Source organism: Camelus bactrianus, chromosome 16 (assembly GCF_048773025.1).
Source record: "Camelus bactrianus isolate YW-2024 breed Bactrian camel chromosome 16, ASM4877302v1, whole genome shotgun sequence".
NCBI lineage: Eukaryota > Metazoa > Chordata > Mammalia > Artiodactyla > Camelidae > Camelus > Camelus bactrianus.
Window position 1 is genome coordinate 43,328,735 of NC_133554.1, and position 23,634 is coordinate 43,352,368.

Genomic DNA, 23,634 nt, shown 5'->3' on the forward strand with positions numbered 1-23,634 from the left:
GTAATTAGATCTACTTATTTATTTTTAGAGGAGGTGCTGGGGATTGAACCCAGAACCTTGTGTGTGCTAAGCATGCACTCTACTGCTTCAGCTATACCGTCCCCCTAAATACTCCCCCTTAATACTTAGAAGGTGCTCTGTAAATGTTAATGTAAATGTTAGCTTGGTCCTGGGATGATTAAATCTGGAGATGAGATTGGATTAGCTGATTTTCAGAGGCTCCAACTTTGTTTTAGAAGTCTTTGTTTAGATGGCATTTTAGTAAAACATGGCTAATAGTAAAAACATTTGGGCAGGGGTAGGGGGCCTCAGAGCCCTGGCCTCTCAGCCTCTCACAAATCCCACCCCTACCTCTTCCCTGCAGTGTCTGAAGAATTTCTTTGATTGTAATTTGAAAACCACTCATTTCAACGAAGGTGAGTGGGTTCTACCAGGGCTAAGTGACTTGAGAATACCGCCACTGCCTATGGTGGCAGAGCTGGAACAAACCCCAGGCTTTATCACTTGTGGGCTCCTATTGCTACCCTGTTGACTTTCTGAACTGGTGGTGTGTGTGTTGCTCACTTGTGTGAGCCAGGTTTGGGAAGGAACACAGAAGAGACTGTTGAGAGTGGCAGAAATGGCCCCCCAGATTGAAAGAACATTAAACTGTTGAGTGTGGTGCAGAGGGCTTGCATCTGTGGTGGAATGTGTACAGGCAGTTTTCTAATGTCTCCTTGATTTTGAGGCATTCTCTTTTTCTCCTCACACACACACACCTTTACACCCTAGCACCCCATTACCTTCTTGCTACCACGTACATGCCTTTGGGTTTACTGCTAGTTAGAGCATCCAGTCAGTGTGGTATAAACACCCTCACCATAGTGAGTTGATACTGAATCTGTGCTGTTTTAAGTTTGAACAGCTCATTGCTGACTTTTGTTTTTGTTTTTGTTTTAATTGCCCAAGCATTTCAATATTAGTTAAGAGGCTCCAGTCTGGGAACCACTGATTCAGGGTAAAGGCTCTTTGACATTTTTGAAGCTAAGAATGTATGTGTCAAAATCTGTTCTCCCATAAGACGTACTGATAAAGGAAGATGTAGAGGGCTTGCCTTCATACACAGAGATGGAATTTACTGTCATGTTGATATGGAAGATACTGAGAATATATAATGAGAACATATAATTCTAGAAGCTGCAGTGCACAGGATGAATGGTGGGACAAGAGTTTGGGAACTGGGCTTGGTCATTGTTTACATGGTGGATTTGCTTTCCTATCACTGCTGGAGGCTGCTTTAAGTACCTCCAGAGAATTCCGCTTTAAGAAACTTGAAATCATCAGCATGTGCTGCCTAAACTTAAGGGGTTTAACATTACAGCACAGAGTACCTTGCAGATGAAAAAGGGATGCTCTTGGGCTGCCATCCACTGGTGATAGACTGCTGCTGGGTAGTAAAGTTTCAAAATGAGTTTTGTTCTTTTATATTGTAAAAGCTTTACATGGATCATCACAAGAAAACTAGAAAATAAGGCAAATATTGTCCATTTACCACCCCCAAAACATTATTGACATCTTTCATGTCCTCTAGATTTTTACATGCTTCTTTCTGCCCCTTGCATTTCTGAAAATGCAACACACTTTACCATATCAAAAGAAACTTGCCAACTAGTTCTCTCAGCCCTCTAGCCCACAAAGTGCATTCTTAGAATATCTATATATGGTATGGGGGCTAGATGATCTCAGATTACTTCTAACCTCAGTAGTCTATCTTGTTTTATCTTCACTGTCTTATCCTACAATACCTTGCTTCAAAGCCACCTGTAAAGCCATTCTCGACAATGAAAATGGAAAGTGATTCCTACAGTTTGTTTATATCACTCATTTCATGTGGTGTGTATGACTTGCATCGTAGTTATTTGTTTAGGTTTATCTTAAATGGTCTAATGGGGAATTCTGAGGCTCTAAGGCAAGGATAATGTATTATTCCCTAGCACCCAGCTGTCAAGAGAAGACTAAAGGTAGAATTTTGAAAACCTTCAGCTTAATAACTGGATAAGTTGCTTGAGCCAAGATGAAAAGTAGTCCAGGAAGACTGGGTTTTGAGGAAAGCTTGAAGTTAAGTTCGGACAAAAGATGAGAGAGTAAACACATGGAGCTGGGAAGGAGGGTTACCTGGTTCCAGCTTGAAAAAAGCAGGTCTTTCCCCCTGGTTTCTCCAGAGCAGATTTTGGCAGCTGGGACCAAGGCAGATCAGATTGTGGCCTGCCTTCCTACCTGGCCTCCCTGTCCCATTTTCCCGTAATTTCCAATTTTGTTGAAAAGACTAGAAAACTAAATTCCTGAACTGACGAGGTGAGGGTAAGGCAATTCTGACTTGTCAACTAATCTCTCTCCCCTTTCCCCCAGCTAATCCTAATGCTGACTCCAGCAGTTAGTCTTCTGTGGAGGGACAAACAAGTGGTGGCTTTCTGATCTGGCCTTGTTTCTGGTCTGTCCTAGCTTAAAGTAGTTGCTTATGCTTACTGTAGGGAGGTACAGGTACTGCTCTATAGAGAATGTTCTGGGATGGCTCTTAGAGGTGATTTAAGCTGAAATCAGAAGAATGAGGTGCCAGCCAAGAGAGCTTGGATAGAAGGACCGGCAAGAGCTAAAGTGGAGGTTGACAGGAGCTTGGGATGTTTAGGAACTGTTAGAATATAGGTGGCTGAAGCCTAGTGAGCAAGATGGAGAAACTGGCAGGAGCGCGAGAGCATGCAGGGCCTTGTACCCACTGTAGGGCTTCAGTGGGCAGTAGGGCAACAGTGGAAGTAGTAAGATTATTGGCATTAAGAAATGGCTGTTGTAGTGGTTCAGGCAGGAGATGGTGGTGACAAACGTGATCGCAGGACCAACTGGATGGCAGGGCAAGGTGGTGAGGGAAAGAGAGGAACTAAGAATGACTTCTTGGTGGATGGTGAGCAATGGGAGAGGAAGAGGTTTGTGGGAAAATGGAATTCTGTTTTGTGATTTTTGTCTTGCCCATGAAACACTGAAGAGAAAATGGCAAATGGGCAGCTGGATAAATGAGCTTAGAGTTCAGAGGAGAGGACCGGGCTGGAACTAGACATTTAGGATTTATGACCTTGTCCTGAACGCCAAGAAGTGAGGGATGAGATCCATGGCCACAGTGGAGGTTTTGGCCTCTGATAGGAGGGGTCCCTTCCCCCATGATAAAGAGGAAAGAAGGAGAAGACAGTATAGTTGCCGGTGAGTTTGTAGATTTGGCAGGGAGATGAGGGTGAGGGAGGACATGGCTGGTGGCTCAGTCAACATGCGAGGGAACTACTGTAAGATTACTGAGTGCCCTTTAGAGGTGTTTGCTTGTGCGTTAGGGTGTAACTAGGTGTCCACTGTATGACTGTTAGTCGTACTGAGTGACCTAAGTATAGACACAGAAGGTGGATAGTCGGGTACAAGTGGGATGGGAGGTTTATCAGGTCTGTGCTGTGGAATGAGAAGGGAGCTCAGTTCAGAGTTTGTAAGGGGGAGTGATGATAGCAGGGGACCCTTGACTCCTCCAGATGCATGCTCGCATCAAATACACGAGTTCTTGTTCAGATGAGTGTGAAAGTGACTTGCTGTCATCCGCGTGCACTGGCTATGGGAAGGCTATGCAGCCAGGTAACTCCAGAAGTCAGTGTGTGAACAGTGTGCTAACAGATGCTTCTAGTTCCAGGAGTGGGCCAGTTGCAGTTTCTGAAGCTCAGCACAGATATCTAGTACTTACAAATGCCAGTGATCTTGAAGCTTATATGGAATAGTCCAGCCTCCCAGTTTAAATAGCCTCTCTTACAGCATCCTCAACATTCTGCCCCTACTTGGACACTTTCACTGATGGGGAGCTCATTACTTTGAGAAGCAACATGTGATAACTGTCCTCCGAGCAGCAGAACAGGCTAGAGCTCGGGTCTCCTGCTTCCTAGTCCTTGCTCTTCATGCCCTTAAGTGAGGGGCCCCGAAGTTGCTAAAGAGGTAGATGATGACTGGGAGCTATCTTGTCTTCTCCAGTGACATGGCTTATTTTTAGCCAAACTCTTAAGAGCTTTTAAAAAATCTTGGTGCTATAATCCAATATACTGGTTATCCATCCCAACTTTGTGTACTGTCTTTATGCTTTCATCTTACCCAAAGGGACATCATGAAAGACTAATAAGATCCAGATGTTTGTCTGTGATAGCCATCTAATAAGTACCAAAGGAAATAAAGTTTGGATATAACTTATTTTTAGTGAACTTGTGTGGGCACCTAGTGGTCATCATGTTTTAGGTCACTGGTGAGAGACTACATATTCAATGAGCCCCTTTTGCACTTTGTTAACTTCTTAAACTTACTTATCTGACTTTTGAAAATTGGAACTTGTACTATGTTCAAATCTCTGGTAACCTTCTGTTTATAATGGTTTCTCAGAGATTATTGACAATGATTCCTCATGTTTTTCCAGTATAATTTGCTTGAACCAGATCACCTGAATTAATTCAAAGTGGCTCAAGTCTGATCAACCACAGGCTCAGACCAATACCCCAGGTTGGTGGTGGCTCAGCTGCTCTTCCCATTCTGGGCCTCATCTGTGTTACTCACATGTGACCTTGACTTCTTCGATGGGTGTTTGGCTTACATGGGGGACAGTGGCCCAGTCTTTGGGGCACAGGAGCTTAGTAGTTAGGAGCACAACTGGATTCAGAAAGGCCTGAGTTGTGTCAGATTTTACCTCTGCCACTAATTAGCAGTATGACTTGGCAACTTCCCTGGCCTTACCAAGCATCAGTTCCCTAATCTGTGAGATGAGTGTCTCAGTTGAGGATTTATAATGAAGCCTTTAATGAGATGCCCTGGCCCTTGGTAACCAACTCTTCTATGTGGCCATTATTCTCTTAAGAGTTTGCTGGGTGAGGCTTGTGAGCACACTTGGGAACCTAGAGAGAAACTAACTAGTTTGGCCTCCCTGGGCAAGGCAGAAGCACTGGGTACAAACACGCTGGCCCCAGGCCCCTCTTCCAGGAGATGCTGGGCACTCCTTGAAGGCCAGAGGGGAGTGTTTTAGCCTTAGGCCTAACGAGAACAAGAAAGAACATTCCCTTCCTTTGTGCCTAGACGCTTTAGGAAGTAGGAATCAGAGAGGAGACACCTGTCTGTTTCCTGAGTTGAGGTAGGGCTCCAAGGGGCCTCAAGCTGCCATCCTGACAAGAGAGAGAGCAGGACCTGGGGCTCCAGAAGGTAGGAGGAGGTGGAGGGGAGGAATACCTGTTCTTAGAAAAAGCAGGGCGGGGTCCTGCTCCCCTGGATATAAGGCCAAAAGGCCGTGGAGATTTCCTCAACCTGTCCCCCACCCCCATGCTCAGGGCTTTGGCTTCCTGAGAGCTGATTGCCACTGCTTTTGTGGGGTGAGGCTCTAGCAGGAGGCCAGCAGGGCAGGTAGCTAGAGCTGAGATTCCTCTGCCATTCCTGGGCTGGGGCTGCACTCAGCACATAGTGCAGGAATACAGGTGGGTGCATAGGTGTTCCACCTGAGGCCCTGACCTCATTGGCCAGGATCTAGTTGAAGCTCTGTCCTTGCAGGAGCAGACGAAGTTGCTCCTGAGACCATGTGGGAAATAAGTGAGGTGGAGTGGGAGTCAAGAAGGTCTAAAGGATTAAAAAGGCCATCTTCCCTGATTGCCTTTCATCCCTAGTAGAAATAATGGAATGAGGGGTGGCGATGGGATCAGGATGCTTGGGTCTCAGGTTGAGATGACTTTTGCCAGAAGCCTAGGTAGCAGGTAAACTCAGAATAGAGGAGTTGAGAACAAAAGAGGCCAAAGAAGTGGGGGAGACCAGTTGTAAGCCTGCTGCAGAGTGGGAGCATTGGAGAAAATGAACTGTTTGAGATGTCCCCTATGTCCACGTCTCTCAGGGGACAGAAGAAAGGCAGGCCAAGACCAAACTTCTCTAGAGTGGCTCTTAGGAGAACCCCTTACTTTGAACTTAAACAGAAGCAGAGGGATTTCCTCTGCGGTGTGTGTGTGTTGTGTACAACACACACATTTATTAAACCCCTACTATGTTCTAGGACCAACGTTGTCACATTTCAACCTCACAACAACCTTGTGAGGTAGATGTCACCTCCATTTCCCAGATGAATCTTGGAAAGTGTAGGCGACAAGCCCAAAGTCACAGTTAGGGTTGGAGGCTGTACTGTAAGCACTCAAGGCCTGGCAGATTCACTCGGGATTTGGGCAGATGGAAGAACACTCACAGAGCCGTAGTTATCTCTGACATGCCTTTATTGCAGGGAGGAATACGCAGGCTTTAATGGTGGTGGTGGCGGCAGCAAGTCCCCTCCACCTTATACATCAAGGCTAACAAAGCCAGCATCTATCCAACTATGACCTATGGGCTAACCTTTGTGCTTGTGTAGCACAAGTCATGCTTATATAATGATACATGGGTACTGCGCATGTGGGATAACATAGCTGGGCCACTGGGCACTGGATGTCCAGCAAGGGAGCCTGAGTAACTCCATTTCCCCTACATTCCATCCCTTGAGGGTCACTCGCCGCACAATCTATGCATTAGTTGTCTTCCGCGAAGGTCCCTTGGCGAGAAGGATGGACCCTTGCATCCATGATCCACAGCAACAATAGAGACTGCAACAGCAGGCCTCTAATACACAAGCAGATCCTCCCAGAATGGCTGCTACCAAGCGCCACTTGGAGGTCAGTGATCCCCACCATTCCTGTAGAGGGTCTCCAGTCAGGCGTTCAATAGCTGTTGTCTCTTTTCCCAAGGCCATTAGAGCCTGGCTGATATGGTGAGCATCTGGAACATAAACACAGCAATCTGATCCTAGAAGAGCTCACACTCTGCCCTTTGAGGCTGTCAAAATACGAAGTGCCATAAGATTTTGTAAAACTAGCTTTCGTAATTGCTACACCTCATCATTAAGAAGGCCCAGGGCTTTACGGGTCTCAATGAATGCCCTGGCCATGTGCACTGCTAAAGCAGTGACCTCTGCTTTTGTCACTACGGTGGCCCCTTGGGGGAAAAAGGTGCTAAGGGATAATACCACCAAGGGTACACCATACTCTGTGGCGTGCCTTAAATACTCTTCAATTACTTGGGCGGGTTTGTAAGGTAGGCATTACCTACGCAGGGAGAAATGGCCACCCCCATGTACATCGTCCAGTCCAACTGTGGAGAAGATATGGCCGCCATTCTGCCCACAGACCCAAAGGCTCCTGTAAGGGACAGGCTAGGCCAAGCTGCCATTCCTCTTTCCCTATTTCTCCTTCTGCGTCATTTGGGTAACATTAATGCACAGGCCAGGCGGGGTCCATTCAACATGGGCCCTTCTGTCTAAACTCAGTGCAGAGGGGGATGGGTGCAACAAGTTCTACCATATCCGCTGTCAACCTACCGAGACCATCCCATATTGAATATCCCATCTAGAGCTGAGAGCATTTACACGCTCTCTTACCCCAGCAAATACCTTTCTTTTTGGTTAAGTTCCACTGTGGGTTAGTGTCATTTCACAACCTTAACCAAGTCCAATTAGCCTCAGTGGCTGATTTACTTTTCCATGGGAGCCCATTTGAGGCGCTAACAGGTAATTCAGTACAGATCCAGCAAGCTGACTGGTTAGCAATTGTCACGTAAGTGTGCGCCCAATCAACTAGGGTGTTAGTCCCAACAAACCCTGTCATCTGAATCCAGGTTTCAGCAAAATATCCTTCATCTGGACTTGGACCTGGATAAGTGCAGTGGCGTGACGGACAATGCTTCTCCTGGGGCTAGGCCACCTTGTCTGCTGCGTTCATTAAGTGCTCACAGGACATCCCATAACCTTCTGGTTCATCCTGCCAAAGTTGGCATTATCGCACTAGTCTGCAGTCCTTGCTTCAATGGGCTGTTATTCAGCTTCATAATACCTGTGGCCTTTGGGTTATAAGGGACGTGAAACTTCTATTCAGTGTTCATGTCTCACACTCATCTTTGCACTTGGGCTCCAGTAAAATGAGTTCCCTGGTCACTTTAAATCACCAGAGGGCGTCCATACGCTGCGCAGAGGCGTGCTAGCACATGCAACACAGCCCTCTGATCTGGGTGTTGAGCTGGATAGGCCACTCACAGGCCTGTGGCAGTACCTACACAAGTGATGGCGTAACAGTAGCCTTAAGAGTGGGGCAGGCAGCGGGCCAATAACGTCCACTTGCCAGCGAGTTTAGCACTGTGTACCTCTGCCAAGGTCACTGGCAGGACTGAGGCGTGCACAACCGCCTACATTGTCTTTTGCCCTGTGTGTAGCAGGTGTCAGTGCAGCCATTGCGCCACATGGCTGTTGGGAGCCTTATCTCGCAGGGCAGTTTCTAGTCATTGGACTTTGCCAAGGTATCAGCCTCATAATCCCCCAGTGAGGCCAAATGTGCATGTCCAGTAACGTGGAACACAGTCACCTGCTTCTGGTCCCAACTCCCATAGGTCCTGCCACAAGGCCTGGCCCCACAAGGGCCTATGCACGTCCCATTTATTCAAATGCCAGGTAGAGATCCATAGAGTCAGTCCTCTATAGACTGTCCAACTGTCAGTACAGGCAGCAATGGGTGATGGTTCATTGGCTACAGCCAACCATATTGCACATAGTTCTGGCCACTGGCTACTGTGGCCGGTCCCGGTATCATACCAAATAGTATCAGACACAGGCTGGAAGCCAATCGTTGTCCAAGTCGGAGGCTGCCCTTGCCTTCAACTATCTGTATATCCTGCATCTGCTGGCACGGGGTCCCTACCTTCTTGGTAGGAACTAACCTCTGGTTCTGTCTCCAAAGGGGGCTCAGCGGAGGACATACTATCCACGTAAGTCACCAGTTTCAGGACCTCCTGGAGCTCCGCGCGTAAAGGGCTAGTGGAGAACATACTCCGCTGCTGTAAGTTTGCCCCCCCCCCAACCATTTTGCCAGTGTAGGTGTTTGTGTTGCCCCACCTCGGGGCCTCGAGGTCCTCTCTTACCGAACCCACTATGGGGGGTGGTCTGTACCGTCACCGGCTTCAAGCCAGTTATACTCTCAGTCACCAGTAATGCCGCATATATGGCAGCCAGCTGTTTCTCCATGAGAGAAAACCGGCTTTCTGCTCCCTTCTGTAGTTGGGACCAAAACCCTATGGACTGTTGCAAATGCTCTGAATGCTGCCACAGACCCCAACCAAATCCTGAAGGAGTGACATCATGTCCAATTCACAGGGCCAGGCGGGATCAAAAACATGTAAGGCTTGAGCCACCTTAATTGTTCTCTTGGCATCAGGAAAGGCCCGTCCTGCCTCTGGGGTCCAATCCCGTGTGGCTCCCTTGCGTACCAGGGCATACAAAGGCCGTATCAACTGGGCTAAGTGGGAGACAAAAGCTCTCCAGTACCGCAACAAACCCAGAAAGGTCCGTAACTGCTTCTCTGTAGTTGGGGTAGGACAGACCTATATCTTATCAGTAACCGCATCAGGAATAACTCTAGTCTTACCCGACCACACACCCCCCAGGAACTTGACAGACAATCCAGGCCCTTGCAATTTGTTTTCGTTTAGCGCTCAGCCACGTTTTCATGTGTGACAACAGAAGGGGCACAGCCTTCTCCAAGTCTGCAAAAGAATCACTAGTTAAAAGAACACCATCAATATAATGGTACATGGACACTGTAGGTGGCCGTTCCCACCTGGCTAGGTCGGAGGCTACCAACCATGATACAATGTAGGGCTACGTAAATATCCCCGAGGTAGGACCCTAAATGCCCACTGTCACCCTTCCTAGGTGAAGGCAAATTGATCTTGACTCTCAGGGGTGATGTCAAAGAAGAAAAAGCATTAGCCAGATTGGCCAAGAAATGGTAAGGGCCCAGCTTATGGCTTAGTCGATTCATCAATTCGGCCACCGAGGGCACTGTGGCATTTAACTTTGGGCGGTCCACAGTCATTCTCCAAGAATCACTGAGTTTAAGCACCAGCCATACAGGAGAATTAACGGACTATGGGCCAGCCATAAAATACCTACCTTTTCCAATTCTGCAATGGTGCCAATAATTTCGTCATGACCTGCTGGCAGTCTGTATTGTTTGGTACTGGTGACCCGCCGGGGAACAGGGAGCTGCACTGGAGGGTGTTTTGTGCGTCCCCGTTCTACCATCTTCACCACCCGTACTTGCAGGCGGAACTCACCAGTGGTTGTCTGTAGCCATGGGCCTTGGAGCACGTCTCTGCCCAGTATATATTCTGGTACTGGGGAAACATGAGCTTTATAGTTCCTAGGGAGCAACTGCACTATCCCAAGGGGTAGTTGTATAGCTTTCCCAGATACTTCTCCCCCCATAGCCATCTACGTATGACACCGGGCTTTGAAATTTATCTGGGTTGCCATGAGTGAGTTTTTGGCATTCAGCCCCTGTGTCCATCAAGGCCAATACCTGCTGTACATTGGTCAGGGACCAGCAGATAGCAAGCTCCACATGGGGCCTCTGGTCCCTGCCCACCCCCTGTAGAAGGGTTCCTTGGCCTTTATCCTATTTAAATGTAAATAAAGTATCCCCTCCCCTGGGTACCTCCTGGGGTAGCATATGGTCCTCAAGGGGTACTACTCAGGTCCACTGGGACTCCTTGTTGCTCTTCACAGGGGTGTTCCTTTTCATGGGGGTGAGCCTCTGATCCTCCCCGAACTGTTTTCATAACTCTAGTAAATAAGTATTAGGTTTTCCCTCTATCTTAGTTTGATCTACACCAGCCTCTACAACGTCTACCCACATCTGAGTGCATGTGGCCTTGATGGGTTTCCCAGTCTTCTTAGCTAACTTCCCCAGTTGTCAGGTGATGGCCCGTATGCCCTTTTGCTGATGATGGCTTTCTGCCTTCCCCAAACTTGCCACCACCATGGTGACTTCATTAATCCTAAGGGACCTGAAAGATGTTGAGGGGGTGTTTTGCAACACCAAATCCCTCATTCTGCTGTAAACCCCTCCTCATCAGGGCCATGTGTTTTTACATTGAACACAGCCTGTCGCACCCCTAACTCTCAGAGCACTTGCACCAGTTCCCCATAGGATTGCCATTTACTTACAGTCTCGGGCACGTCCTCCACATTGGCCCACACCATGTGCACTGCGGCCATTACCCAATCCAACAAGGAATGGTTACTCTGGCTGTTGCACTGGCTATTCTGTAGCCTTTGTCTTGAGGACGGATGCAGGGTCATTGAGGCTAATTTTTCCATTTCTTGGGGAGTACAGATAATCCCTTCCACCCCTAAGTCTCACACGAGTAATATCCAGGCTGCCAATGGCTCCCCAGGCTTTTGGCGAAATTGCTTGCCCAACTCCACCAGTTCTGCCTGAGTACGTGGGTGGTACCTTGTAAACTCAGTCATCTGCAGTGGGCCAGAAATCTGTCCTTCTGGGGCCATTGGCTGCTGCTGCTGCTGCTGCTTCTGTGTTACTGGTTGGGCTCGCAGTCGTGGCTCTTCTTCTTCAGAGAAGTTTACCACTACCAACGGGGGCAACGGTTGGTTCTCCAGGGTCTGTAAATCTTCCTCTAGAGCTAAGATGCGGGCTTCCAAAGCCTCTTCCTTTCCCTGTAACTCCCAAACCTTCGCTGCCTTTCACAGCGAGGTTTTGGTTTCAACCTACAGGGCTGTGAGGAACACCCATCCCACGGTCCTGGCAGCCCTGTGGGCATTCTGCTTCTCTAGGGACTCCTCCACCTTCTGCAGGGCCTTTCCCACTTGGGCAGGGGACCCATTCACCTCGGGCCTGTCCTGGGGTGGTGCCCAAGCAGAAAGAAGTCTCGCCACCGAGTACCACGTACTCGTCGAGGGCCACCCCTCAAGTCCACCCCACTGGGGGTGCAGAGGGTTCCATACCAGTCCACGGCCAATCCTGCCAACTACACCAATTGTATTGCAAGGGCTCAAGGCCTGGCAGATTCACTTGGAATTCGGGCAGACGTTAAGAACACTTGCGGAGCCCTAGGTATCTCTGACATGCCTTTATTGCGAGGTGGAATACACAGGCTTCAGTTGCAGCGGCGGCAGCAAGTCCCTTCTGCCTTATATATCAAGGCTAACAAAGCCGGCATCTATCCAACTATGACCTATGGCCTAACCTTTGAGCTTGCATAGCGCGTCAGGCTTATATAGCGATACATGGGTACTGCGCATGCTGGATAATATAGCTGAGCCACTGGGCACCCGATGTCCGCCAGGGAACGTGAGTAACTCCACTTTCCCTGCAGAGGCCAGGTTTAGCGGCATTCAAAAACTAGTTCGCTTACTGTTCCTTAATCTACTCTAGCGTTCAATTTTGCAGCTACAAGGGGAACCCTTAAGTCTCCATGGGCTGAAGGAAGGGTTGAATCCCGCAGCTAGAACACCTCCTACAGCTCAGAACTAGAGAGCGAGAGATTTGTTTCCGAACGGAAGGAATGGGAAGGGAAAGCCACAAAACTCCGCGAGACCCGGAAGTTGCGCGTCGCATCTCCGCGCCGGCGTCCCTGGCCGGAGTGAGGCCGGCGGACTGCCCTTCCTCAAGATGGCGTCGAAGATGGGTTCGCGACGGTGGATGCTGCAGCTGATCATGCAGTTGGGTTCGGTGTTACTCACACGCTGTCCCTTCTGGGGCTGCTTCAGCCAGCTCATGCTGTACGCTGAGAGGGCTGAGGCGCGTCGGTGAGCGGGCAGCGCGGCTGCCGAGCGCGGTGGGGGTGGTCCGGCCGGTCCCAGGAATGGGGGTGCGGTGAGGTGAACAAGACGTTGGGACCCAGAAGCTGGGATCCTTGTACTGGGAGGAAGTGGGACCTCGGACTTGTTAGGGGCTCTGGTCTGGTGCAAGGTGGGTATCAAGCCTAGTGCGGGGGTCCTGGCCATGAGAGGGGGCTTCGGTTTGGGGGAGCAGTGGAGCTTACGGGAACTCAAGGGGTCTCATGGCTCTTCTCCCCGCTTCATTCTGTCCTCATTCCTTTCCCCCTCCTGGCTCCAGGAAGCCCGACATCCCAGTGCCCTACCTGTACTTCGACATGGGGGCGGCCGTGCTGTGCGCTAGCTTCATGTCCTTTGGAGTGAAGCGGCGCTGGTTCGCGCTGGGGGCGGCCCTCCAGCTGGCCATTAGCACCTACGCCGCCTACATCGGGGGCTACGTCCACTACGGGGACTGGCTGAAGGTGAGCGCCTCGGCCCTAGGTGGAACTTCGCTGGGGTGATGGGGAGCCAATGCCTGGTGCTAGCCAGGTGCACATTGCTAAGCCTGGTAAGGCTGAACCCCGAGATGGGTAGAGATTATTACACATGACAAAAATGGAGGGACCTTGGAGACCACAAGCCTCCCTTTCAGATTGTGGAGACTGAAGTCCAGAGATGGGAAGCAGACTTTCCCAAAGTTACACCACAGATAGCCTTACAGGTGGGACCAGAACCCAGGTCACCTGGTTCCCAGAACTCTTTAAACTGTTAGTTTAATTATCTCAGACTCAGGGTGAAAGGGAACTTGGAAAGTACCTGGTCCAACCATCTGATTTTATGAAATTTAATTAATCGTAGGGCAGCATTTAAGCCTGTAAATGCCAGGAACTGCAGCCTTGGAAATAAGCTGGGACCAAGGCATTACCTGGAAGGAATGGACTGTCAGTCCGGTAGAGGAGGCAGATGTGAGAGTAGCTACAGGACAGTGAGATCAGTGGTTATTTTATGGAACAGACTATATTATTTATCAGAAAGAACACTGGGATTCAAGTGTGCAGACCATGGGGTGGGGAGGAGGGCAACATTTGGTATCTGGGTTCTGCCACTTACTTTCTGTAGGACCTCGGACAATTTAATTAATCCTCTGGGCCTCAGTTTCTACTTCTGATATAAAGAATTATCTATCTCAGCTCTACCTGCCCACCACTCTTGGAAATGGTAAGAGGGTTCATCAGATGGAATGGGATGTGTAGAGATGGGCAGTTCTGTACTCTGGGCAGCCAGGAGAAATGTGGTAGCTTCAATTCCTGACCGGGGTCCCCTCGCCTCGGCCTAGGTCCGTATGTACTCGCGCACAGTTGCCATCATCGGCGGCTTTCTTGTGTTGGCCAGCGGTGCTGGGGAGCTGTACCGTCGGAAACCCCGCAGCCGTTCCCTCCAGTCCACCGGCCAGGTCTTCCTGGGCATCTACCTCATCTGTGTGGTAGGTTTGGGGGGACTGTTGGCTGGAGTTGCTTGCCTGGGAGTGAGATGTGAGCCCTTGCCTGGCAGAACTTAAGGAGGTGGGTGGAACCAGGCCTTACCTGTAGTTCCTGATGACCTGGCTCCCGGAAGTTGCCCTGGCAAGTTTCTGGGCCTCAGTGGCCCTTCAGGTGCCTGAGACCTGGCTGAGAGTCCCTTCTTCCAACATTATGGCCACCAGGGAGTGAAGAGGTTGGATTGACCATTCAGTCCCAAGCCTGAGAGCCAGGAGAACAAAATGGACTGGTCCTCTTATGGCTTCAGCCCCCAGAGAACTAGGAGAGGTTTGGTAGGGTTCAGGCCTCCGGTGGGACTCTGCCACTTAGAGCTGGCCTGGTGTAGCCAGTTACATCCTCCCCACAGTGCTCGGGGAGGCCACTGTGGATGGGGACATGGATAGGCCCCAGGTCCAGTTTCATCTTAGTTACTAGGCACCACCTCCCATGTGCAGAGCTCTGTATTCATAGGTGAGAACTCTCATCTGACTGTGGAACCTTTTCCCTTCTGAGGCCCTAACCTCATGGAGCTCCCTTGTCTGAAGGGGAGACACAGGCCTTATTTTCAGAAAGCCCCAAGTCTGAGAGGGGAGTCAGAAGCCCACCTTGTAGGAGCTGACTTGCATCTCAGGGGTGGCCTTCCCCAGGCGGGCTCCTCAGCCTGTTGGAGAGTCTCAGAGGATGGTGTGTCTCTAGGCCTACTCGCTGCAGCACAGCAAGGAGGACCGGCTGGCGTATCTGAACCATCTCCCAGGTGGGGAGCTGATGATCCAGCTATTCTTCGTGCTGTATGGCGTCCTGGCCCTGGCCTTCCTGTCAGGCTACTATGTGACCCTGGCTGCCCAGATCTTGGCTGTACTGCTGCCCCCGGTCATGCTGCTCATTGATGGCAATGTTGCCTACTGGCACAACACGCGGCGCGTTGAGTTCTGGAACCAGATGAAGCTCCTTGGAGAGAGTGTGGGCATCTTCGGGGCTGCTGTCATCCTGGCCACTGATGGCTGAATTGCATAGCGGAAGGCCGAGATGGGTGTGGGGAGCCACTGAGGGCCACCCTACTTTCCTCCTTGCTGGCCCAGTTATGTTTATTTATGCTTTTACTTCTGTTTGTTTGATCCTTTGTGTTGTGTGTGCTTGTGTGTGTTGGTAAGAGGCAGGTCTCTTCTACAGTTCCTGGGCTCAGCCCTTGGGGGCGTGGGAGCCCTGATAAGGATGCCTTACAGGTTTCTTTTTCCTGTTTGTTATGAGGAGAGCTGAGGCCAGCTGCTCCCCTGGGTCTCCCATCCCAGAGAAGGGGGTGGGGCAGGGCTAGGGTTGGGGTACTGAGAATGGGAGGCAGAGGAAGGCAGACAGAACTGGGAGTGAGCAAATGTGAAAAATTCCTTTTTGAACCTGGCAGACACAGATAGGCACTGCAGTGCTTTTCAGAGACTGAGAGTGAGTATGCTCGTGACACGTGGATCAGACCCGAGAAGAGCAGAGGGGCTGGGCACCATGGGAGAAGTCACATGGGCTCTCAGGGTGTACCAGGGGCAGAAACAGCACTAGCTGTCACCCACCTTGAGGGCAGAGCAGGCCCCAGTCTACTTGGGGGTGCGGGGGTGGGGCAGGCAGCTGCCAACTTCCTGCCTCCGGCCTTCTGTTTTAGCTCCATGGTTGGCCTGGTGGGGTTGAGTGCCCTCCCAAACACCAGACCACACAGTCCTCCAAAAATAAACATTTTATATAGACTCTTGGCTTTGCTTCTCTGTTCTCCCCACAGGGCACTTTGCCATTGGCTAGGATTGATCCGGGGTTTCTTGAAAGACCACATCTGGTTAAGCCCCACCTTGGTCCGCCCATGATCTTTCCCCTGTTCTGAGAGTTCCCACAGTCCTTTGGCTCTCTTTTCAAGAGTCTCCGAAAGCTTCTTGTAGTGTATGCTTTCACCTCTCACTTCAGTCCCTCTTGTTGTGGCTTGTCCTTTCCTCCCCGTTTGGTGCCAGATCTTTTTGAAGAAATTTTGGGTGAGGGCAGCTCGAGGGAGAGAACTAACATTAGGTGTCCACTATGAGGCCAGGGAGTTTTCATTTCACAGGTGAGGAAATGAAGGCTCAGAAAAGGTGAACAGCTTGCCTCAAGCCACAGAGCTGGATTCCTGGACAGGTCTGTCTAATGCCTGCACCCAGATGTGTACTCGACACCACCCCTCTCCTGAGAGAAGACAGGCTGCTCTCAGGGGGGCTTTGTGCCGTGGTGACTCTCTCCCTGCTCGTCCATGCACCTCCTGACAGAAAGTAGTCCTGACAGCCCTGGTGGTGCCTGGCACATCATGGGGGTCAGAAATGTCAAATGAAACCTCAGACTTTGGACTCCTGCCCATCTGAGATGTTCTGCTCCAGCAAAGACTGAGACGCAACCTCCAGGGGGCCTAGAGGAAAACAGCCAACTTGGGCTTGGCTCTGAGCCCTGCCTGGAAAGGGGGCTGGGGCTGCTGTCAAGTCTGGCCTGTGGGATGGAGCATGTTTCCTAACTAAGGGGAAGGGGAGTCCCTGGGGGCGGCCAAGGGAGGGGGATGGTGGCAGCATTCATCCTGGGGCCTCCGGTTCATTTAGCTCCTCTCTTCCCTCTAGGAGCCCCCTGGTTCCACAGCCCTCAAGATCTTACTCCCAGAGGGTCACTGCTAATTTCCTTTCAAGTGTGAGCTGACTCTCAGACAAATATTTGCATTTTAATCAAGGCCTCCTGTAAAGTTGCCAGCTGAGTGAATGGAAATGAATGGTGGAATATCAGGCAGATGTGGGTGATATTTTGGGTAAGGGAGCCTCAAAACAGCATAGAGGCCAGAGGAACTGGCCTACCCTTAAGCCCTGAGTAGAGCCCGCAAAGGCAAGTCCTCCTTCCCTCAAATCTCTAGACTAAAAATTGAAGGCCATCTGGTTGGCTTTGGAGCCAATGGGAGGTCTTCTCCCTTCTCCTTCCAGTACTTGTCCTCACATGCGCATCCTGCCCTTGGCAGGGTAGAGTAGGGGCTGCTGCCTCCTCTGTAGATCACTCAGCCAACAAGCCTAGTCCGGCCTCTGGCTGCCTGGGGTCACCTCCAGCAGACATGGCTTTTGGTCCACCCTGGCCATCCCAGGGTCTGCAGGACTGGTGGAATGGGTCAGCTGCCTGGGTCAGAAGCCGGCTTGCAGAAGGAGTCTGGCAACCCCTTGGCATGGTTGACCAGCTCGTAAGAGTCCCGGATATCAGCCAGGCCAAACCAGAAGAAGATCCACTGCTTGTTGGAGAAGCTGCCGTCGCTGTGTTTGAAGTACCTGGTGGGGGTAGGGGGTAGGTTTTAGGCAAGGCCAGTGCTCACTACTCGCAGGTTCATTTACTGAGGACCCACTACAGGTATACCTCATTTTATTGCGCTTCACTTTATTGTGCTTTGCAGATAATGCATTTTTTACAGATTGGAGGTTTGTGGCAACCTTGTGTAGAGCAAGTCTGTCAGTGCCATTTTCCAACAGCATTTGCTCACTTCATGTCTCTGTGTTACATTTTGGTAATTCTTGCAATATTTCAAACCAGCAAAAAGTTTACAACTCACTGAAGGCTCGTAATTCTTAGCATTTTTTAGCAATAAAAGTATTTTAAAATTAAGGTATGTACATTGTTTTTTTAGACATAGTGCTATCGCACACTTAGTAGACTACAGTATAGTGTAAACATAACTTTTGTATGTACTGGGCACCCAAAAAATTCATGTGATTTGCTTTATTGCATTATTTCTTTTATTGTGGAACTCAACCCTCTGTATCCCGGGGTATACCTGTACATGCCAGACACCCTACTGGGACCTGTGGTCCATAAGCTGATATTTATCCTCACAGCAGCAGCCAAGAGCCTGGTGTTAGTATGCTTTTTTCACAGAGAAGCAGCTAAGGCTCAGAGAAGTTAGGTAACTTGCCAGAGTCGCACAGCTAGGAAGGTTAGAGGGAGGACCTCGTTGGTTCTCTCCACACTGCGTTGGCTGTGCAGCCCGGGGAGGGGTTTTGTTCACTTCTTAGTGCCCACAGAGCAGGGTAGAGGGGGATGAGGGGATAGTTGAAGAAGGAAGGAGAGGAGGGAGTGTTCCACTGGAGATGCAATGGACCCAGTCAGAGCTTGACAATTGGGCATCTGGAATAGAGCCTGAAGGGCCTGGGTTTCTCCCAACCAGAGGCAGGCTGCATGGAGGGTGGGGGGTGTCTTCAAGGAAAAGCAGGGCTGAGTGGAGTTAAGTGATCTCAGGCTCCATGTGTGGTCTGCTCCCTGGGGAATGCGGGGCCACACTGAGTGGGCCATTTCCCTTGGGGAGGGATGGCTAACCAAAGAAGAGGAAGCACAGCCATCCTGGCTGGTGGACCCCGGGGCGTGGCTGGCAAGACCTGGGGAGGGGAATGGGGGCGGAGCCCATCCCAGAGCCAGTAGAGACGGGACCTACCAGGGATTGATGGGGTTGGTGACCCGGGAGCGCCAGAAAAGCGTCTGCAGGTCCTGCCGCAGGCGCTCCCACAGCATCTGGCCAGAGCCTTGGCCTTGGCGGCTGGAGCTCACCACAAACTTGTCTAGATACGGGGTGCCCCCTAGAACGGGCTCCGTAGTCAGAATGGCGGCCGCGTTGTACCTGGCGCAGCGGGGGAGAGGCAGGCTGGGACCTCTTCTTGGCCCGAAGTTCCCCGGCTCTGTCCCTCGATCCCTGCCCTCTGGGGCTCGCAGGCTCACCCCTCAGAGTAGTAGACAGAGTGCAGCCGCGGGCGCAGTGAGGCCAAGTAGTCGTCCCGGAGCTTCTTGCCGAAGCTGGCATTGACCAGGTTCACTAGGCGGCCTTGGTTCAGGCTGTCCAGGCTGCGCACTCGCAGCATCCGCTCTGCATTCTTGAACAGGGTACCGGACCCTGGGGGTGGGATGGAGGAGGAGGGATTAGTTCAACCCGAGATCCAGGTCCCCTCCACTCCTCCGTTTGCACAGCCTGGTGGGGTTTCCAGATATGACAAGGGCTGGTGGTTCAATTACCCCCTTAGGGAGCGCTCCACAATGAAACGCTTCCTGTGGTCTGCATAGATTTGTAAGTGATTATCACTCGGGGAGATGCTTTTCCCAGGCAGAGTTTGTCCCTCGAGTCCCGCGCATCGACTCTAGTCCCACCTACCTCCCCTAGGCCGGCTTACCTTCCCAAACTGTGCCCTCCCCTGCCCCTGTCCCGCCCACCCATCCAAATCCCGCCCATCTGTCTAGTTCCACCTAAGTTCCAGCCCCGGTCGGTTCACCTCCCCCAGGTTGGGTAAGAGCTGGAACCCTTTACTTGGCGGCCCCTATGGCTTCCTTATTGGCCGGGAAGCCGCTTCTCCTGCTCCACCAAACCCCAGCGGGCCCCCCGCCGCGGTCCTCACCCTTGTTGCTGAAGAGCTCGGTGAGCAGTGTACTGGCGGCGGTGATGACAGCCGAGGAGCGGTGCGGCAGGCGGCTGAGCACGTCCACGATGAGCCGCATCTGCTGCCTTTCTCTGGTGCTCACCCACGCGGCGTTGGTCACCAGGTCCAGGTCGGCGGGCAAGTTCACGTTACTCAGGACCTGTGTCCGGGTCGAGAAGGTGAGGCTCCAACCTGCAGTCGGCCAAGGACTGTGCCCGAGCCGCACGGACCTCTCCTCACTGAACCCTTTCCCCTTACTTCCTCCTGGAGTCCTCAGCCAAGGAGAGCTCAGATCTGAGCATCGTGGGCTGAGTCCCTCCCTGACACTCCATTCTTGATTCAGGTGGCTAGAGAGAAGAGTGATTCTGCGGCCCATCAGGGAGGCTTGCGGCAGGGATGGGGAAGCGGGGAGAGGGGGACAAGAGAGAGGCTCAACCAGGCCCGAAGTCTCGGGGAGGGGGGCCCGAAAGGAGGGGGCACACCTTGTGACTGCTGTCCCGCAGGCCACCCGTGGTATTGAGGAAGATGATTTTGGTGGGCTGCAGAGCCTTGGCCAGCGACGCGGTCACCTCCAGCGAGTCGAGGAGCACCGAGCGGCGGGCGGCCGTCTCCCCGATAGGGCACAGGATGGGGATGCTGCCCGACTCCAGGCACCACTGTAGCAGGTCCGTCTCCACCGAGACGATGCCGCCATAGCTGTGGGCCAGACGTGGTACTCAAGTGGGCCGCCTCCAGGCTCGCCGGGCTGGGGTGGGGGACGCTGGTGGAGCAGCGCGATCTGAGGGCGCAGGGGCAGGCAAGGCTGGCACTAACCTGGCATGAGGGGCTGGCTCAGCAGCGCCCAGCACCGACCCGCCGCCAAAAAAAGGCACGGCAGTGGCTGCATTGTGCCGCAGCGCATCCACCAGCACCTTGCATCTCTGGGCAAGCTGTGCCTTGGCCTCCCAGAAGGAAAGACAGCCTGAAGGAGCCGTGGGAGCCGGCAGCCCCAGAATCACCAGCGGCTTCATGTCCATGCGCTGCAGGAAGGCCAGGGCGAAGGCCAGGCTGGATACGGCCCGTCGGCACTTGAGCACCTCGTCCTGCACCTACGGAGGAGTGGGAGTTCAGGGGGTGCGACACTGGCCTTGACTTCCGCTGAGCACGCTTGCTCCTACAGCTTGGCCCTCAGGGACCTCTCGGGGCCTCCACCCTGCCCAGGAGCTGTCAGGCCCCATTTCTGGCCACCTGCGCCCACCTGCTCCGCCCTTTGCCCCACTGGGTCTTGCCATCCCCTTATCTCACACTAGCGTTCCTCCCTCCGCTCCTCCCTACGACCTTGGACTCTATGACACCTTAGGGGGAGGGGTGATGCAGGCGGCTTCTGTTCAGGTTTCCCAGTTGCCAACTGAACCCCTAATTGCGCCAGAGTGGTAGGACTTCTCCCGCGCATCACACTTAACCGTCTAGTGTCTCCGGGCTCCTCAAACGGACTGGGCGCGAGACTTTTAGGGGAGCGGGCAGCCTCGCCCAGTTCCGGGCGCTCCTCTGGGTTCGGTCGAGCTCCTTCCTGATTCCACTGCGCAGAGTCCACAGCCGGTCCTGCCACGCCTGGCGACATGTCTCCACCCCCCCCCCCCCGTTCTTCTGCTGTGACAGGGCCGACGCCGGGCTCCGCTCACCTCGATGACAGCGAAGGGCTTGTCCGCGGAGTGGTGGCAGGTCTGAAACTGCGTGAGCCAGTGGCGCGCTTCCCCGGGGCTGGCCCCGCACTGGTTCAGGAAAGCCTGGATGTCCCGCTGCACCAGCGAGCGCCCCGCTGGCGGCTCGGCGGAATCCGGGGGCACCGAGGGCTCGGGAGAGGGCGTCCACGATGGCTTCTTCGCGGCAGGCGAGTGGGAGTCGTCCTCGGTGCTCTCCGCCTCTTCTCGGACGGGCTGGGCAGGCGCCCAGGCGGTGCTGAGCCGTCGCCCCGGGCTGGTGCCCCTGGCTGCCCGCCTCCGCGCGCTGCTGCTCAGCCTCCGGGCGCTCCCCGTGCCTCGGGGGCCACGCAGCCTCCTACCCGCAGGTGCGACCCACAGGGCCCAGGCCAGCCTCGTCGTCGCCATGACAATCAAACCGGCTTGCCCCCCCACGAGGGACTGTCTGTTCGGAGCTCCGGGGTATGGGGGGCTCTTAACCTACCGCGGGGTGGTGCTGGGCCAGCCGGGGCGGGGCGCGGACAGGGGCGCGGAGTCCGCCTTTGGGTGCCTTTGAGGAGGGTCAGGCCATGGGTCGGAGGGCGGGGCCGATACGATCCTCCGCCCCTGGAGGAGGATGGAGCCCACTAGCGAGAGTCACTAGGCCGAGATAAAGGGTGGCGGAACGTCTTTAATCGGCTGCCAAGGCCAGTTCCAAGAAGAGCTCAGGGGACCTAGGGGTGGCTTTGGTGCTCTGCGGGATCTTGGATGATTAAGGGGGAGTCTGACTAGGGCAAGAGAGGAGAGCAGTTGGCAGTTGCCGCTAGACTGAGGGAGGAGACCGGAAGGAGAGGTGGAGGAAGAGTGAAAGCGCGGAGGAGTTCCAGCCTTGCTGGAGGGGGTTGGGGATGCCTCTGTCCTGTTTGAGCTCAAAGAAGATGGAGTCACGAGGTTACCAGGGTTGGCCAAACTTCAGCCACTGGGTACCACCTTGGAGAATTTTGTCGTATCATCAAATCACCTCTTATTAGTATTAAAGTTTTTCTTTAAACTTCTTTAAAAAAAATTGTACAAATCTAATGCCTTTCCATCTTTTTTTTTTTTTTTTTTTTAATGAAAGTACTGGGGATTGAGCCCAGGACCTCACTTGTGCTCTACCACTGAGCTATACCCACTTCCCTAAACTTCTTAAATTTAAAATTTATCCACATCGGGATTTTAAGTATGGGGAGGCATCCACACGGCTCCTCCACTGCCCAGTATCACTTGTCATAAACAGAAGAAAGCCTTGCAAGTAAAGCGAGAACAAAATATTATAAATTCCAGCTGGACAATGTTGCCTGCTTCTCTTGGAAACAAAGAAGCAAGAACCAAGTGGTAGATCCCTTAGGACCTGCAGGCTTTCTCTTCCATAGAATAGTATTTGCTAACACGTGAAGAACACCAGGCACTGTGCAAATCATGTCATACCTAGTAACTCATTTTAATCCTTACAATGACTCCAGGATGGATATTATTATTATATCCATTTTATAGATGAGAAAATTGAGGCACAGAAATCTGTGAGGGCCAAGATCATTCACTTCAGAAGCAGTGGAGCTGGTCTTTGAAGCAAAACAGTTTTGCCCTGATACACACTCCTAAGCAATATTTGAAAAGGACTTGAAAACTTTCATAGGATATGATTCACTGTTGCTTTGTATATTGTACCCGTGTGCTGCCTAAAAGCACCTGGTGTGCTATCAGTTGTACACATCCTCCACGCGGGTACACTCTATCCCGGTGGGGTCTCCATCTCTGCAGTTATTGAAGGGGAAAACAACTGTAGAGGGGCGGTGATTTAGCCAAGATCACATAGCTTGTTAGTGTCATGACCAGGTCTTGGCATCCTTATGCACTGCTCTGTGTTCCCTGTGCTGAGAGTCAGGACTCCTGGGGAACAGTGGCCCAGACTCCTCTCTTGAGTATCCCAGAAGATGCTGGATGAGTTTCCTATCTTTCCCGGGATCCCCCACTAAAACACACATTCACATGAACACATGTGCACGTGTGCACACGTACACAACCAGGCACAGATGCACACCCAGTGCAGCACCTGCAGGCCCTGTTCTGGGCTGGAGACTCCTGGCAGTGGGGTGGGAGCTGACCTTTGTGACCGCTTCCATTGACTTTTCCATTTTGCTACTTAGAAATCCTGGATTCTGACAGAGAGTGAAGCAATGGTACAGAGGGTCTGTACCCCTTACCTGGTGTCTGTACCTCTTCCCTCTTTACTGCTGCCCCCTGCCACTCCCACACTGCTCAGAATCCACCAGAGGAGGTGGTCCTGGCCCCCAGGG

At 52.2% G+C, this 23,634-nt stretch overlaps 2 protein-coding genes across 3 annotated transcripts; one reads left to right on the forward strand and one right to left on the reverse strand.

Annotated features, from left to right (window-relative positions):
* Positions 1–12,507: 12,507 nt before the first annotated feature.
* TMEM101 (transmembrane protein 101) lies at positions 12,508–15,947 on the forward strand. Of its 2 annotated transcripts, none has more exons than XM_010959550.3 (4): positions 12,508–12,691; positions 13,002–13,182; positions 14,037–14,183; positions 14,914–15,947. In XM_010959550.3, exons 1-4 carry the CDS (start codon positions 12,555–12,557, stop codon positions 15,220–15,222), a joined length of 774 nt encoding a protein of 257 aa, XP_010957852.1. In that variant the 5' UTR covers positions 12,508–12,554; the 3' UTR covers positions 15,223–15,947. The 2 variants fall into 2 exon arrangements, with proteins under 2 accessions (XP_010957852.1, XP_010957854.1); XM_010959552.3 differs by having other exon boundaries at positions 12,511–12,664.
* NAGS (N-acetylglutamate synthase) lies at positions 15,923–22,107 on the reverse strand. Its single transcript, XM_010959549.3, has 7 exons — positions 21,299–22,107; positions 20,451–20,725; positions 20,120–20,333; positions 19,617–19,797; positions 18,949–19,120; positions 18,668–18,850; positions 15,923–17,513 (listed from the first exon to the last, which is right to left on the reverse strand). Exons 1-7 carry the CDS (start codon positions 21,722–21,724, stop codon positions 17,360–17,362), a joined length of 1,605 nt encoding a protein of 534 aa, XP_010957851.2. The 5' UTR covers positions 21,725–22,107; the 3' UTR covers positions 15,923–17,359.
* Between the last annotated feature and the right edge of the window lie 1,527 nt (positions 22,108–23,634).